At 58.5% G+C, this 17439-nt stretch overlaps 1 protein-coding gene across 3 annotated transcripts in view; it reads left to right on the top strand.

Annotated features, from left to right (window-relative positions):
• Nucleotides 1–17439, top strand: part of AGAP3 (ArfGAP with GTPase domain, ankyrin repeat and PH domain 3) — a 106732-nt gene that overhangs the window by 45751 nt on the left and 43542 nt on the right. For 2 of the 3 annotated variants that reach the window (XM_041402381.1, XM_041402382.1), the window contains exons 7-9: nucleotides 688–815; nucleotides 8703–8858; nucleotides 12655–12747. In XM_041402381.1, the coding sequence (XP_041258315.1) occupies nucleotides 688–815; nucleotides 8703–8858; nucleotides 12655–12747 (377 nt within the window). Of the gene's footprint in view, nucleotides 1–687; nucleotides 816–8702; nucleotides 8859–11267; nucleotides 11397–12654; nucleotides 12748–17439 lie in introns of those variants that run through there. The other variant, XM_041402383.1, reaches the window with a different exon arrangement.

A 17439-nucleotide genomic window follows, 5' to 3' on the forward strand; every position in this document is an offset into this window, starting at 1 on the left:
ACCATGAGACCACACTGGAGGGATAACATCTCCCCAGTCCTGAAATGAGGCACCTTGAGGTGACCTTCACCTTCCTGTGTGCTGGGCCCTGAACATCAGCCAGATGTTCTGGGATAATTTCTGCCATCCCTTACACCAGTCTTTGTTCTGGTTTCTCTGGTTGCCACACAGGGCTGTGCTGTACAACCAGTGAGGTGTGCCCTGCCCGGGAGCCTGAGCAGCCCCACTGCCCAGTGTCACTGTGAGCACCAGCACCTGAGCATCACTCAGTGTTTCAGAACAACCCAGCACTGCAAGTCTGGACAGAGGAAGAGTGTGCAAAGGTCCCTAGTGACTCACCAAGGATTCTACAGAGAATCCCTCGGGGTGTCCCTTTACAGACCCACAAGGCCTAGACTGATGGAGGTGGCATTTGCCCAGGCAGTTCAGTACCTGGCTCCTGCAGTTGCCGTGAGGGGTGGCTGAGAAGTGACGGCCTGCCCAGGGGTTCTCCCGTGGTGTCCATGGGAAGTTGCTGTTCTGTGTGATGCCCGAGAGGCCAGGTGGCCTCTGGGGACTCAGCCTGAGCAGTGCAGGCAGCACGTCCGTCAGGGCAAGGGCCTGGCTCTCCCTGAAGCCCTGCAGAAAGCTGTGGGGGGAGTAAACTGCTTTCTGAAGGCTGACCCTGTCCCTTTCTCCCTTTTCCAGTGGCTCAGAAGGTGGTGGCTCTCCGGAAGAAGCACCAGCTGTCCATCGGCCCCTGCAAGTCCCTGCCCAACTCACCCAGCCACTCGTCTGTGTCCGCAGCCTCCATTCCTTCTGTCCACATCAACCAGGTGGGGAATGGGAACGGGGGAAGCCAAGGAGCTCTCGTGCTCTCCACACCCTCAGCTCGGTAGCCAGCAGTTCAGCCTTAGACTGGTACCACTGCTCTGGGCTGGCTCTTGGAAGGGCAGAGTGCTGTCACCCTGGTGCTTCTCCCATAGCCCAGAGCAGCTGTGGCTGCCCCTGGATCCCTGGCAGTGTCCCAGGCCAGGCTGGACACTGGGGCTTGGAGCAGCCTGGGACAGTGCAAGGTGTCCCTGTCCAAGGCAGGGGGTGGAGTGAGATGTACTTGAAGGTCCCTTCCAACCCAAAGCACTCCGTGATTTTGTGATTGTGTGACAGTTTGATGCTCGCCCTGAGGTCAAGTTTCATGTGGAAGCCTTTGGGTGTGGCTCGTGGTGCCCAGACTGTGTTGTGCTTTGGCAGGCACTCAGCAGAGCTGTGAGTGGGTGTGGGGAGCTCTTGGGCAGCACAGGGGCCGTGACAGGGGGCTGCCCTGGCTGCTCCAGCTGGGTGGGCACAGCTGCTCAGGTCCTGCTTCCCCCAGACTCAGGAAGCTGATGGTCTACGTGCACATGCAGCTGAGGGGCTCTGAGGGCATGTTCCTGTGGAGAGGTGTGCTCAGTGGTGAGCTGAAGGAGCAGAACAGGGAAGGAGGTTCCCTCTCCTCTGCCAGAGGAAGGGCTCTGTGCTGTTGGTAAGGTTTGCCAGGGTCTTGCTGCGGGAGGATGGTGATGTTCTGTGATCCTGGAGCAGAGCTGAGGCAGGACAGGCTCCCTGGTGAGGGGCTGGGGGAGGAGATCCTTCAGGCAGCCACCTCACTGCATTCAAGCTTTGCTGCATTCCCAGTGCCCACAGAAATGCTGGCTGGGCGACTGGTGAGGAAGAAAGGAGAGGTCCTGGGCTCCATTGCTCCCCAGGGCACTCAAGGTGACAGATTCCATCTCTGCTGCAACTGGCATATGGAATCACAGGATCTGTGACAGGGACTGCAGGAAATCTGCCTGTGGCTAAGGGACAGCCCGTGTAGCTGATGGATTTTCCATAAGGGGTTGCCTTTGAAGCTCTGGCTGTGTCAGAGCCTCCTAGCCCTGGGCCCCCACCACAGGAGCCTGTCCCTGCACTGACCTGAGCCATATCTGCAGCCTACCTGATTGCAGGGGCTTCTAAAGCTGGATTGCAAGTAGGTGAGTGCAGGTTTTTGCAGAGACCTGTGCCTGCAGCTTCCTGGTGCTGCAGGTCGCCTGGACACCAGCAAGTTCAGGTAAAGTCTGTTTGCAGCTGGATGGACTGCTGGGAAAGGCTGCAAAGCCAGGTTCTGTCTGCTTGTGTCCAGAAAGCTGGGGACAAGTTCAGTGGGAGACATCCAAGGTGGAGAGCAAAGTCCCAGGGAAATACAGATGTGAGTGCCTCTGGTAGTTTGAGGGTTTTATTAGCAAATTGTGTACAGTTTGAGTGTGATTGGGAAGAGGCCACCTGTGCTGAAAAACAAGCAAGAGGCTGATGGCCAAAGGTCAGCATTTCTCAGGGGAGCTGGACACTTGTTTAGTGCTTTCTTCCATGTCCAGAGTATGAGAAGAGCCCCATAAATGTGTGTCATTGGCACTGGCTGTGCCAGGCAGGCAGGGTGTTTACCCTGAAGCTGAGGAGCGGTCCCTGTGCGAGGGATGGGGCTGCCAGACCCCTGGGTTCCCCAGCTGGGGAAGTGACTGTGCATGAGCCTGAAGGAGTATCAAAAACGTGGGGGGGAAGAGACCCTGACACAGGAGGAAAGTAAGCACTTGACTGATTTAGCTGAGGAATGAGTGCAGAGATAGACCTGAAATACACAGGTGTGACATGAAAGAGCTCCTTCAGCAAAGGCAGCACTGAACAGAAGGGGTGGATTTAGGACTGGCTGCGGGGAAGCAAATTTTGGAAGAACTTTCTGACTGCATGTCATGAGCTTTGTGAGGCGTTTGCTCAGAGGCATCCCTGCTTTCCTCTCCTTTCCTTCCCACAGAGCACCTCTCAGCACGGCTTGCAGACGACGTCTGTGTAGAGGTGAATTCTGGCTGCCTGCTCGGGGACAGACCTTTGCTCTCTGTACCTTGCTGTGCTCCTGGCTTGGCTGGAGGGACGTAGGGAGCTGTGGTGGGAAGCAGAGCTGTGAAGGGAAGTAACGCAGCGTGCAGCTCGCAGGGACTGTGGCTTGTTGGCCTGTTCCCCCTCCCCAGACCTGCTCTGTGCCCCCCCTGCCCTCGGCAAACCTGGGCCCCACAGGGGTGACCAAACTCAGTTTGTGTTCTGGCTCTTGTGTGGTCCCACCACAACCCCTCTCGGTGCCAGTGACCCGTGCAGCAGTCTTTGCCCCTGGTGTTTGTCTCTCCCCCATTACTAAGGACACCTCTAAAAATAGTGAAGCAATGGTGAGTGATCCTAAAATGCTGTGAAGCATTTGCCTGTTCTTGCATGGGCTCAGAAGTGAGGTTCTGGGGCTGCTCCCCACTGTCCTCAGGGAAAATCCAAGTGGCTTTGGGAAACGAATTCACCAGTAACTGATGGTTCTGACAGGGAACTGGGCAGAGCACAGGGAACTGGCACACACTCAGGTGGGAGGGCACCACGGCCAGGTGGGTGCTGGGGAGCAGTGTCCTGCTGTCCCCTGCTCCTGGCCCAGCAGTGCATGGTGGGGCAGCTCTGGGAGGGGATGGACAGACTGTCCCTGCCAGTGGGAGGGTGACAGGGTGTTTGAGCTGAGCTGAACTCCGTCATACCTCTGAGGGCCTGAGGCTCTCACCAGGGTTTCTCATTTGCTTTTGCAAGTCAAAGAGGAGTAACTGGCTGGGCAGCTCTGGGAGGGGATGGACAGGCTGTCCCTGCCAGGAAGGACCAGTGGGAGGGTGACAGGGTGTTTGTGAGCTGAGCTGAACTCCGTCATACCTGAGGGCCTGAGGCTCTCACCAGGGTTTCTCATTTGCTTTTGCAAGTCAAAGAGGAGTAACTGGCACAGGGAAAACAGGAAGAAGGCTCTCAAGGAAGAGTTTAGGAGCACAGAACTTAACATGGAGATGAGGTGGAGAGAAGCCAGACAAAAAACACAATTAGGAGCTTTGCCTTGTGCCTCAGGTATCAGTGTGTACAGGTGAGACATGCACTTGGGACAGAGGGATCCCCTTCCCTTCCAGTACTGCCTGGAGGGGCAGAAGGAGTCCTTGGAGCAGTGGGGGTCAGGAAGGGGCCCTGGAACAACAACAGGACTGGTATTTAGGAGCAGGAGGAGCCCCTGGAACTGGGACTGGCAGTACTGCTCGGGACCTGGTCTGGCCCATACTGCAGGGACAGTGCTGTCCTCTGGAGCTGCCAGCTGAGAAGGCACTTTTCTTGGAATGGGAGCAAGGAGTCCCCCACAAAGGGCTTCTTATGGTAGGTGGGAGCTAGGACCCAGCCCTGCCCCTTCTCTTGTTCTGGGCACAACTCTTCTGGAAGCAGCTTGACACTGCTGGCTGAGCCAAACTAACTTTTTTGGACATGGCCACTGCTTGTCTGGTCTGTCATTTGGACCAGTCAAGCGTGGTTACTGGGAGAGGAGGGACTCCTTGTTACCCATCTGTCTGGAGGATTCCCTTCTGGGACAGTGGTGCTGTGGATGTGTCCCAGTCTCCTTGCACAGTGCATGATGGTCTTGGGAACCAGCCAAAGGCCCTGGTGCCATTTCTGCCTTTGGGAGTTTGGGGTTTTTTCTCTTTTTCTGCAGCGGTGCCTGGAGGATGTTGCTCCATCATGGGGAGGGAAAGGGAGCTGTAGGAGCAGGCCAGCCCTGGTCAGGGTTTTCCACCAGCTCTCATGAGTCACTAGGTGTGCTCAGCAGGTCCCTGACCCTGGCTACTGTGCTCAGCATCAGTCTGGAACAGCAAGAGCCATGGCCAGCCCTGGAGTCCTGCATTCCCTTGGAGACACAGATCTGTCCCTTTGGCTTTCCCAGCAGCTTGAGGGGTGTGGGTCTGCACCTGCTGGAGCAGGCACCTGGTATTCCCCAGAACCAGCAGCCCCAGGGAAAGCTCTTGCCTGCTGCCTTGGGCTCTCCTCTCTGTATCTTGCCCACACCTATTGCTGAGTGAGCAGGTTGGATGGGTTTGGGAATCCCACTCCTCACCTGGCCCTGACTCCCACCTTGCTTCCTCCTGGCAGCTCCTGGCCCTTGCCTGCAGGGAGGGGATGGGAGTTTCTCGGGCCAGTGGGTGCTTGCAACACCTGCAGAGTTGTTCTACCTGATTTCCTCACTTTTGCTGCCCCGTTCTCAGTCTTTCTTCAGGGCCTCTGGGATGCCTTTGGGAGCTCCCCAGGCTGTGGGTGAGTCAGTGTTGTGTTTGCTGTGGGGTGGCAGTTTGCCTTTCTGCCAGGAAACTGGTTCCCAGCAGCTGGCAGGAGGTAACACAGGTACCCCACAGGCTGGTGGAGGGAACTGGGTGCCCCCCTGGGCTGTGGGAGCTGCTGCCATCCCCTGTGCTCTGGGCTGCCCAGTATGATGGCTCTTCTCCAGTGGCCTCATCTGCCTTCCTGCAGACCTTGGGGGGCACTGGGAGGGCCTTCACCCAGACTTCAGGGAGAGATCAGATGAAAGAGGTGGAAAGTCAAAGTTTGCAAGTGAAATGAAGGCCCGAGGGCAGCTCGCCTGAGCTGGTAGCAGTGCTCACTGGCCTGCTGCGGCACGTTCCCTCAGAGCTCAGGAGCTGTGGTGCAGGCGTTGGCATTTCCTCCTGGAAGCCGTGTCCCGCTGCCTGCTGGGCTCACAGTGCCCGCTCTCATCGTCCTTGTGCTCCTCTGGCTCCCTTCTTCCGCAGACACCGCCGTGGGGTTTGCTGTGTGTGTGTGCTCTTGCGCTCAGAGCCCTTCCCAAGCTCCTTGTCCGCCTCAGGCCCTGTTCCACCAGGAATTACAGCCCTGAGCTGCAGCTGAGTTCTGCTCTTCCCAGGCACCCGTGGCGCTGCGATGCTCTTCCGCCGGTTACACACTAATGGGAAGGATTTGTCCACAGGTGTTTACCAGGTTCCAGTTCCCACTGTGTTCTCAGATTCCAGTGCTGACCACAGGTGGTTGTTCAGGTCCACCAGCAAAGTACCTGACAGTAGCAGACACGTGGTACCGGCCCAGACCTGCCGCCTTGTTCTCCCACATCCCTGGGATTTGTCCTGTGTCCCTAGATCCCATGGAAGTTAGGGAGCTCCCTGCCCCAGCAGAGCTCAGGGTTGGCTCAGGATTGCCTGAGCCACTCTGTGTCTTTGGAGGACTTTCTCCTCTGCCCCCAAACTCGTGGCAGCTTGCCTTCGTAGCCTGGAGTGAGCCATCCTCCAGCCCCAGAGCCCTTCCAGAGGTTTGGTCTGTGGGACATGGGGGGCTCAAAGGCCAGTGTCCTTCATCACTAAAGGACAGTAACCTTGGCTCCAACAGCAGGCAGACTTACAGGCTAAGGAAAGTTATTCTGGCCAGACAGAAATGACACACAGGACTGCACGGGTAAGTAAAATATAAACCAGGGTGTAGCAAAATTTCTTCCTTGACGCTTCAGTGTCCATCACCTGCAGCCACAGGGTTTGTTCCAGCTGCTCTGGCAGGAGCTCAGACTGCAGCCTCCTTGGAACTGGCTCCTGCCCACAGTCACAGCATCATGAACGTGCAGCTGAGACATGACAGGCATGGCCAGGAGCTGGTCTTGGAGGGACAGCCATGCCCAGCTCACTATTCCATGTGGCAGGTTGTCTGTGCTGCTGCATCCTCCTGCTCTTCCCAGCACTTGGAATGTTTCACTTTCTTTGACCTAGTTCACACGTGCTGAATCACAGACTGCACAAGTGTGCACTCGGTGGCCCTGGCTCTCTGCAGCTCTTCCTCCATCACAGCACCTGGAACTCCTGTGTGGGTGTTGGACTGGCACTGACAGCAGCTCTCTCTGTTGAAGGTTCAGAAGTCACTGGCAGGGGCTTTGCCCCTTTGTGTCCCTGGTGGTCTCCCCTTCCCTAGAACTTGGCAGCTGAACTTTCTTGTCCAGCACAGGGTTCCTCACCTTGCAGAGGAGTTCCCATGCAAACTGGACAAAGTTCTCAGCTTCTTGTACTTGTGGAAAAACACAACCAGGCTAGGTTCCCTCTTGTTCTGTGTTTCAGGACTCCAGAAATGTTCCTGTTGCCATACAGGCTGGGATGGTCTGAGCCATCCACCTCCTTACAGCATGGAATTCTTTTCCTTGCTCTGCCTTCATGAGGAGGAAACTGAAATGCTGCCTGGGTGGCTTTTTCCTCTCTTAAGTTCTCATTGTGTGTCTCCTCCCATATCTCTTGTTAAAGATGAGGGGATCCATGGCTTGGTGAAGGTTGTACCTCTCTCTGAGACTGGGCTGTGGGTCATGGTCACTGCTCTGCCTGCACAGCCCCTTTCACACTTCTCTGAACTGCTTGTCTCAGAATAAGGCTCTGATCCCAGTGGGGATGGGGGTCTCTTGTGGAGCCCCTTCAGCAGATCATCACCCTGCAAGGGCTCCACTCGTGCTCAGAGTGTAGGGGGATGGAGGAAGCCACTGGGCCATTGATGCCACCACTCTGTGGTGTGAGTGTGGGAGCTGGGAGGAGGCGGGCTGCCCCTTCTGGGGTGCTGGAGCTCACCTGCCCTTCCAGGGGCAGCTCCTCCATGTGTTTCTGAAACACATTCAGAACTGCCCAGGAGCTCAGGCTGCCAGTGCCTTGTCATAGTGAGATGTGTGTGTTTCTGAAACACTGTTCAGAACTGCCCAGGAGCTCAGGCTGCCAGTGCCTTGTCATAGTGAGATGTCCTGGGCTGCAGACCTGAAATGCTTCCGTGCCAGTATTGTTCCTGGGGTGTCCCTAAGCCCCTGTCCAGTGGCTTGCCCACACTGGGCTGCGTGGGAGTGAGCAGCCTTGTCTGGAAGACGTGTTGGTGACGTGGGTGCATGGCTGCATGGTTGGATCTTCCTCTTGCTGTGGAGTCCAGTGAGGTGTTGGTGAAGCCCCCTGTGTTCCCAGGCACCCTCAGCCATGGCTATGGTGGTCTGCAGGCATGGGAGGTGTGTGCCAACCTCAGGGTCTGCTCAGAGAGACCTCCAAAGCAGCAGCAGAGATGGGTTTCTCACAGAGATTGGGCTTGGGGTGTGGCACTCCATGCTTCAGGACACAGAAAAGGTGAGAGCTGGAGTGCTAGGGGCATGCATCCCCGTTGGCATCACGGCTGTACTCCTGAGACAGGGAATGGATGAGTGGGACTTGGAGCTTGACAGGCTTTGGGCTGCCTCACAGCCTCGTGTCTGAGGGGCTCAGTGGAGAGGAAGGGAATGACTGCCCAAGGAGAGTGACCCTGATCCTGTGTTCTGGGAGCAGGTGGAGGTGCCCTAGCTGTGCCCCTCTGCTGGGGACAGAACATGGGACCCTGCTGCCTCAGGCCTTGTTCCACAGCTATGTTTGGAAGGGCTTCAGCTGGGTTTCTCTGGCCATTTGCTGTCCTTCTCTTTGATTTCAGAACTTAAACATTTTACTGGTGAAAAAACTAGAGCAGAAAGAGGCTGCCCAAGCCCCTCTGTTGAGCAGAGCAGTGCCTGCCATTGGATGTCTCTCTGGGTTGCCCAGAGAGGTTGTGAGCTCCCCATCCCTGGAAGTGTTCAAGGCCAGGTTGAATGGGGCTTGGAGCAATCTGGTCTAGTGGAAGTTGTCCCTGCCCATGGCAGGGGGTTGGAACTAAATGGCCTTTAAGGTCCCTTCCAACCGAAACAATTCCATGATTTTTTGGATGTCCCAGTCCTGCGTGGCACGCCCTGCCCTGGCATGAGGCCACATGGAGCAGGTGGTGTTCTGGCAGTGGTGCCTCCAGGTAGCCTGTCTCTGACCTCTCTGACCATCCATCTCCTCCTCCAGGCCACCAACGGTGGAGGAGCCTTCAGCGACTACTCCTCCTCTGTGCCCTCCACCCCGAGCATCAGCCAGCGGGAGCTGCGGATCGAGACCATCGCTGCCTCCAACACCCCCACCCCCATCCGCAAGCAGTCCAAGCGGCGCTCCAACATCTTCACGGTAAGCAGCACAGCCAGCCCGGGAGCTCTGGGCTGGGTTTTCAGCACAGGAGAGGGCAGGGGAGTGGGTCACGGCAGCCTGAGCCCTTGGGCTCTCCTGCACAGTTATCCGTGCTGTGCTGGCAGGAGCGTGTGCAGGAGGGACCTGCGTGCGCAGGGACCGTGGTGCTGCAAGCTGCTTCAGGCAGAGCGTGCGTGCATGGGGAGCATCTGGGAGCAGGACATTGCTCACACACATGGCAGTGTGCAGGGTGTGTAGTGTGTGTGAGCTCCTGCTCGTTGCAGGGAGCGCAGCTGTGCGTGCACAGCACCAGTGACTCTGCTCGTCTTCTCCTTGGGGCTGCATACCCCCAGCGTGGCACGGAGCCCCTGGTCCGTGGGCCTCCTGTTTGCTGCTAGTGATGCTGTGCCAGTGGTGCTGTGCAGAGCTCAGCACCTGGCATGGGGCCCCACTTGCTCCCGTTCCTGAATCCTGCGTGACTTGAGCAGCACACGTGGGAGCTGCTGTGGGTGTGGAGGGAGGGAAGACAGAGGGGAGGCAGTGAAGCTGTAGGCCCCAGGTGGAGCAGGGTACATTTGGAGCCCTCAGCTGTGCTGGTTGCCTTGCAGCCTGCCTGTCTGCACGCTCTCACACCATGCACACGCCGTCCACGCAGCGTGCCCAGTCCTGCCCTCACACTCACTCTTGCTCTGAGCACAGCCATGAGTGTCCCCTCACTGTGAGCACACGTGTCCCAGTCCCATGTCTAGTGCAGGTGTAGCCTCTGTTCCCTGTGTACATGTGCAGGCTCCGGCCTTGATCCTCTCCCCATCTCAATGTGCTTTCCAGCCACCATTGCTAAGCACACCGTGTCTGCTGTTTGTGGAACCAGCCTCATCAAAGCCCTTGTACCTGTTGCACTGTGTCACCCTTGTGACCAGGCGCCATTGCTCTGAGCCCAGACCACACAAATTCAGTGTCCTGTGCCCCATTCCTCTCACTGCACCATTGGCATCCCAGATTCCCCACTCCTCGTGCTGGGAATGTGCCCATCTCCTTTGGCTTCTGACATCCTGGCAGCTTCTGCGCTGACCTCCCGAATACTCTGTGCATTCCCCCCGGCTGCATCTCACACACCCCCAGCTCTCTGTGCCCGCCCCAGGCCCACGCTCACCCCGTCCGTGTGCTGTCGGCGGGTGGGCTGTGCTCCTCACCCTCTCCTGCCAGCCCACAGTCCCTCCAGCAGCTCCCCGCTCCCAGCGCATGGTTGTTCCCTCCCTGCCTTCCCCTCCCTGTGCTCACGCCCTCTGGAATGAATGCCCGGTGTCTCTGCGGTGTCCGAGGCCGTGCTCCCCCTGCACGCAGCGCTGCGGGTGCCTGTCCCGGGCCCCGCCGTCCCCTCGCTGTGCTTGCTGCCGTGCCGCGGGCTCGCGCTGTGCCACCACCCGCGCTGCTCGCCGCGCGCCGACGCCTCTGGACTCGCCGCCGGCTCGCCTTCGCGCTCCCTGGAGCCCCGCGCTCGCTGGCTGGGGTGGGCGCGCTTGGGGAGCAGGAGGGCGGCTTGCTGCGGGGCTTACGCTTGTTCGCTGTGGATCTCATCGCGCGCGCGGGGCTCTCGCGCGCTCGCTCATCCCGGGCTCACGCTTGCTCTCCGCCACGCGCTCACCTGTGCTCGGCGGCGCTCGCTCACTCGCCGCGGGGCTGGGGCTCACCTCACCTGCTTGCTCGTGTGCTGGTGCACATCCATGGCTCACGTTGACGTCTTCACCCATCTGGTCGTGGCAGCAGCAGCAGCTCCTGACACCTCCCACAGTGGGACAGGACCAGGAAGGGCGGGAAGGGAAGGAGAGGGCAGGCTGTTTTCTGCCACTAGCTTTTCCCAGGCAGGCAGCGCAGGTGTAGCCAGCAGCCTTTGTCCTTACAGGGTCCCCAGGTGGGCACAGGCCTTTCCGAGGTGCAGCGCTCGGCCCAGCTCTGGGAGCTGCTGCAGCCCCAGTCCTGAGCTATGCCCGACTCCTCTGCTCCTCTTCTCCTCTCCTCCCTCTCCTTTCCTACTCCTCCTCCCCGTTCACCTTCTTCTCTTCCTCCTCCCTCTCCTCTTCTACTTTTCTCCTCCTCCTCTCTTCTTCTACTCTCCTTCTCCTCTCTCCTGCTCTGGCTCCTCTCCTGCTCCCCTCCCACTCCCCACTGGATCGCATTCCCCCCCGGGGGGTCTGCGTGCCCCAGAGCTCCAGGTGGAGACAAACTCTGCGCCCACCCGCGCCTCGAGGCGCCCCCCACTCCTGCCCCCAGCCCCAGCCCCGACTGCTGCTGCCGCCGGCGCCCACTCCGTGGCCTGTCCGTGCTGTCTGCTGGCACCCATCACTGACAGACTCGTGTCCGTGTTCTGAGTATAACTTGCCAAACTCTTTATTCTTTCGATATTTGCAGATATGTGCCACTGTTTCCAACTTTTCATCAACAAAAAGGCCTTTCCAACTCCTTCCAAATTAGAAGATCCAGGTGGTTACACACGGCACCTCTGTACAAATTCTCTCACTTTTCATTGCCTCTCCAGGGCCGGATAAGGGATGGGCACTGGGATTGATCTAAGATTAGAGGCTCGCCCGCCCTCCAGCCAGCATGGGTCCCCCCCTCGGAGACACGCAGGAGCCTTTTAAATCCCCCCAATGTAAAGTCTAGGAAGCGCTGAGACGGCCTGCGCCTGCACTTTAAGCTGGGACATTTCTGGGCCTGCTGGATGCTGTCTAGGCACTGCCCTTTCTCGGGGATGCCGGGCGGACGACCCTCCTGGGATGGGAAGACCTGCAGACGCACCGGGACCGGGCGACAGCCGCGCATGGAGCTGGATGGGCCAAAAGACGCTTTGCTGCTGCCTGCGGGAGCCGCTGCAGCGCCTGCCGCTAGCGCTCCGCTCCTTCTTCCCTCCTGCACCTCTGCAGCCTGCATGGACTCCTGCTCCTTCTCCTCTTCTCCTCGCAGCCGAGCAGCCATCTGTGTCTCTTTAGTTTTCTTCTCTTTCGATCTCTTTGTTTGGTTCTGGGCCCAAAATCTGGTGAATCGGTGTCCCAGGCGCGCGGGGCTCGTATCCCTTTCTGATCCAAAGCACACGGGGCCCTCCTGGACTGAGGGGGTGTGTAGGACGCTCCAGAGAGACGCTGCCGCTGCCTCCTGCCATTGTTGTGATTCTGAATGTATTGGTTGTGCTCCATGCCATGTATGACTTGGTATTTCCCTCTGTCCTAAGCACTTTGAATGAGTTCTGCTCAACAGACTGTAAATTTCATATTGTATTTATCAGAGTTTGCTCTCCCCGCGGCCCTCGGGCGCTGGTGGGTCCCGCTCTCGCCGCTCTAGACGTGTGGTAGATATTTATTGTCCATGCTCTTTTGTAAGGGGCTGGTATCTGCCCGGTGACCTGTGCTACTTTGTATGGTGCAAGTGTGTTACCAGAATAAATCTGTTGGATTAGTAGAGGTGTGAGTTCCTTCACTGCCTGACCCTCTCCTGCTTCCATCCATGCTCCACCTGCATCCCATGCCATTTCTGTCTGTCGCCATGTCCTGTGTGCCCCACGGGAGGGGGTGCCCACATAGCCCCGCTCTGCCAGGAGGAGGACAGCTCTGCTTGCAGTGGGGGGAGAGGAGAGCTTGCTGGGGGGCTGGGCTGGAGTGTCCCGAGCGTCCCTAGAGCGGCCGGGCTGGGAGAGCTGGCCTGGGCAGAGCAGAGTGCTGTGGCCTGGAGGCTGCTGGGGACAGGGGACCGTGGTTTGGTCTCTGTGCCCAGCTCTAACGCGCCTGTGTCTCTTCTCTTCCAGTCTCGGAAGGGCGCGGACCCGGAGCGCGACAAGAAGGTGCCGGAGTGTAAAGCGGACAGTATTGGCAGCGGGCGGGCCATTCCCATGAAGCAGGTTCGATGCTCCCCTTCGCCCGCTGCGACAGCAGGCTCCAGGGAGAGGGGGCTGCCTGGTGCCCCCTGCCCGGGGCTGCCCAGCCGCGGGTCCGGCAGTGTGGGGGCTGTGGCCCTGGCTGGGGCGGGTGCGGCGGGGCTGTGGCAGGGCGCTGCCGGGGCTGCGGCGGCGGTGCAGAGCGGTTCCAGCAGATGGCATCCGTGCCCCACGCCCGCTGCAACCTCTGCCGCAGCCTCTCTCTGCTCCTCTTCTCTCCTGCTCCTGCTCCTGCTCCTGGCAGGACAGGAAGGGGATTCCCCTCTTCAGGGGCTGCTCCAAAGAGCTGTGAGCACAGTGCCCACACCATGGGCTGCTGGGAGCCTAAGGGAGGCACTGCTTCCTCCAGCAGCAGTGCATGCTGCTCCTGCCTCTTGGCTTCCAGGGAATCTTGAACTGCTGGGATCCAACCCAGTGTTGCCTGCCCCTGTGTCCGTCACTGGCAAGCAGGGATGGGTGACGTCCGAGCGAGCCAAGTGGTGTGGATTGGCTGGATAGTGTTTCTGTCATGATTTCCTTGCATTACAGGAAAGACTGATCTGGCAGTTTGTGCTCCTGCCTTGCATATTGTGCCCCCGTTGTGGATTCATTTACCCCCTGCTGGTCCCTCTGTGCCCCCCGGGCCCCCCAGCGCTGCCCGGGCTGAGTTACACGGGGCCAGTTGTGTCCCTGCACTGCAGGAGTGCTGCAACATGAGGCAGGAGAGTAGAGTCTACATCCCCACCAGGTTCTGGCTGCCTGGTATGATTCCATGCTGAGATTCCATGGGGAAGGACTCAGTGAAGCCAAGGTAGCTGAGGAGAGGAGTGATGGGTCAGAAGAGAGAGACCCTGCTCACTGCTGGAGCTGCCAAAGCTCCTGCCCTTCCCTGCCCGTGGAGTAATCCTGGGGCAGGTTTGTGCAGGGCTGTTGGTGCCCCAGGCAAGGGGCTGTGCTGAAAGGAGGGTGGTGTTGGGAGGGCAGCCCTGGGAGGGTTGGCTATGAGCCAGGGAGAGCAGTGACAGGAGAAGCAATGCCAGGGTGGAGGCTGTGGGATCTCACACATGGGGCTCTGCTCCTGAGGTGCCCAAGTCTGGCACTGCCCCAGCAGGAAGAGGCAGCCCAGCTCTGTGCTGGGCCATGCCCTGCTCTCTGCAGCACAGGGTCTCTTGGTGTGCAGTGGCTCGCTGTTTGTGGTGGGTTGTTGTTGGGTCAGTGTTTGTGGTGGATCATTGTTGGTGTGGGGTCATTGGCTGAGGTGGGTTCTTGATTGCAGTAGATTGTTGGTTTGCAGTGGCAGTGCCCATTTGCTCTGGTTTGGGGTCAGCCCAAGCTGGGCAGCAGGGGAAGTGGTGGGTGGCTGTTCTGTGGAGAGGTAGGGGAGGCTGAGAGTAGAGCAGCTGGAGCCCTCAGTGAGACCTCCCCAGATCCTGCTGCTGCCTGCCGAGGGCTGGTCCTGAGAGGGACCTGGCAGCCTATTGTGCCCGGACCTCTGGGCTCCTTTTTCCAGGATCTTCCTCCACCTGGAAGGGCAGGATGATTCTCTACCTGCTCCTGTGTCTCCGTGCTGCTGACAGGGCCTGGCCTTGCCTGGTCTGCCAGAAGCTAATTTGGTTCAGTGGGATTTAGTCATTCCATGGTGTTCCTGTGTGAAACGGGGAGAACTGGGACCAACAGAGGCCCAGCTCTGCAAAGACAACCTCTGTACATCCTTTCTGGGCTTTGCAAGGAGGAGGAGATGCCAAACTGCTGCCTGGTTCAGGACTAAGCAGAGGAACCAGTTCATGGCAGCAGCAGCTCACAAGGAGAGCCTGGAGCAAAGAGTTCCCATGGGAGATCCAGGTCCATGCTGGATTCAGGACTGGCACCTTTTCTAGCCAGAGATGCTAGAGGTGGTTTCACAGAGATCCTGGCAGTGTTTTTGCAGGAACATATGTGGGGGGAAGTGGTGTTGGACAGGTGAACACTAGCTTGTTCCAGCAGATATCAACATGTGGCTTGTGGGGAAGGGCTTGTCAGGGGGTCCATAGTGAGGTTAGCACTACAGTTTGGCACATTCCTGCCAAATTCCTCCCTAGGCCACAAGGAGTGATGGCTTGGTCCCACCAGCAGGGAGAGGAGCAGAGACTCTCAGGACGTGTAGCTCTGTATCACAAAGATTTAGGACAGGTGATGGTTGCTCTGGTCTCTGGTATGGACCTGCCCCTTCTGGAAGATGGTGGAGGTCTCACTGCTTGCTGTCTCTGGGAGGCAGTGGGAGAATGGGGCCTTCAGTTAGTTTTCCTCTTAGACCCTCGTTGGTCCTGCCCAGCGTAGGAGCAGAGGAGCTGTTGGGGTTGGATCAAATGGGTAGGATCTGCTGCCTGGGTTTGTGGCCAGCACTGGCTTCCCTTGGCTTGGGCACCTCTGGGCTGGCACGTGCACTGCTGGGGCTGCTGCAGGTCACCTCGGGAGCAGCTGGGCTCCTCTGCGTGGGAGAAGGAGGCTGCTCTGTGCTGGGGGACCAGCCACAGCACCCATGGCTGCAATCAGTGTGATCCACAATCCCTTCCTGGTCTCTGTGAGCACAGAACAAGCGTTGGGAAGTGCTGACAGCCCTCCTCAGCCAGGGAGCAGGAGGCTGGGCTGGGCGCTGCAGAAAGAGAAACACTGGGGAGCCTTGGCTGAGCAGGGATGTGTGTTACTACTGCAGGGTGCTTGGTTGCCACTCGTCACTGCCTTCTCCAGCACAGCACCTCTGGGTGACCTGATCTGTCTCCCTTATGCACGTCTGGAAAAGATGGAGCCCCCCAAGGGCACAGGTGAGACTGTGGGTGTTGGGGCCCCCCTACACCTGGAACAGCACCTACGCACCCTCCAGGCAGCGGGTGCCTCTGCCAGGGCTGCTCTGTGCCAGGGACTCAGGGTCCGTGTGCTGGAGTGTCCTGATGGTCCTGCAAGGCTGGAAGAGTTCCCTCATAGCTGGACACTTGTCTCTGAGAAGTGGGTTAATTAGGCCGGGAGATGAGCTTCCTCAGCTGTTTGTTACCGGGAATGAGCTCCTAATTGCACATCTACCAGATCTTTCTGGGAAGGCTGCATGGAGCGTGCTGGCAGCCCGAGGGTCCCCTGGCCCCTGGCCTGGCTCTGCTCGGGCCGTGCACTCCAGCAGGGCCCAAGGCGGGTGACTCCTCCTTCTTGGGAGCTGGGATCATGCTGGGAGCTTAGATTACATTTAAATTGCCATTTGCATTTTCCAATCAATACGCGACTTCACAATTAAGTTTGGTGTTAAAATTCTTAGCAAAAAGTGAGCGGAAGGGAGATTTGTGGAGTAAACGAGTCCTCTGGGGGCCATCGCCGCTCCCTGCTTCATTACGCTGCATATTGCTGCTGCTGCTTTTACTGTGCACCGGCACAGCCCAGCGCCAGCAGCCCGGAGTGCCGGGAGAGGGAACAGCGCCGGGCTCTCCTCCCTTTGTGTGCCACAGGGAAGAAACTCCTGGAAGAGTTCCTGCCTGCGGATCCTCGCACGGTGCAGAGGGAGGGTGAGGAGCACCCGCGTGCGCTGGCACGGGGCTCTCGGGGCCAGCAGGAGCCTCTGGGGGGGCTCGTGGGCAGCAGCACGGGCACACAGCCCCGGTTCTTCCCCCTTTTGGAGCTTTGCTCCTGCTGGCTTGCACAAAAGAGCTCCTTCCCAGCCCTGAGTTTGGTTGTGCTTCAGTTTGCCAAGGTGCGGGTTTGAGGCTGACCTAAGTGCAGCCACTGTTCTCTGCAGGCAGCATGTGTTTGGGGCGGGCTGGAAGTGCTGAAGTGGGTGTTCCGTAGCATCAGGGTTGAAGTCACATCGAGGGGAGGAGAGGAGCTGTGCTGCAGGATGCTGTGGAAGGGCAGGTCAGACGGTGGAACTGAGCTGGGTTTAAGGCAAGAAGGGGGATCATTACATGCCCAGGAGGGATCTTCACACCCCGAAGAGATCACTGTGTCCAGAAGGAATTGTCATGCTCAGAAGCCAGAGAATTCCACGCAGTGACTGAGTTAGATCTGTAACTTCAGCCCGGTCTGGAGCAGATTCGTTTGAAAGGTACCAAACAAATGTTCTGAATTACAGAGAATTCACCGTTTACCTGGGTGAGCTGGTGGATGTTAAACTGGCTTTGTGTGGCAGGAGGAACCATCATTTTCTTACACTGTGTGGGAAATACGTGGCCCAGCTGAGGTGTTAGAGAGGATGACTTTGGGTGGCTCCAGAACCAGTGCTGAGGGAACGTGGGTACTGCTGAGTGTGTGTGGGAGGATGGTGCACAAGATCCAGGCAGCTGCTCTGCCCATGGCATGGCATGGCATGGCATGGCATGGCATGGCGTGGCTGCCGTCTCCTCTGGGAGGTGCAGGGATGTCAGGATCCCATCTCTGCTGGGGAGGAGCAGTGTCCATCAGTGCAGGTTTTGTGAAGAGGTTGGAGTGCTGTGGTGCAGCTGAGCCTGCCCAGGGAGGGAGGGGCGAGGTGCCCTCCCAGCACTGCTCCAGCTCTGCTCTGCTGGGGCAGTATCACAGATGGGCACTTGTCTGCCCAGTCTGACCCAGCAAGCACCCCCAGACCGAGGTACCTTTCCACGGAGCTGCTCAGGGATGGCACCTCCAGCCCAAGAGCTCACACGTGGGCAGCTCAGGACCAGCCCTGACAGCCACTGCAGG

This window comes from Onychostruthus taczanowskii, unplaced genomic scaffold, assembly GCF_017590055.1.
Source record: "Onychostruthus taczanowskii isolate IOZ18803 unplaced genomic scaffold, ASM1759005v1 scaffold198, whole genome shotgun sequence".
In the NCBI taxonomy this organism is placed as follows: Eukaryota; Metazoa; Chordata; class Aves; order Passeriformes; family Passeridae; genus Onychostruthus; species Onychostruthus taczanowskii.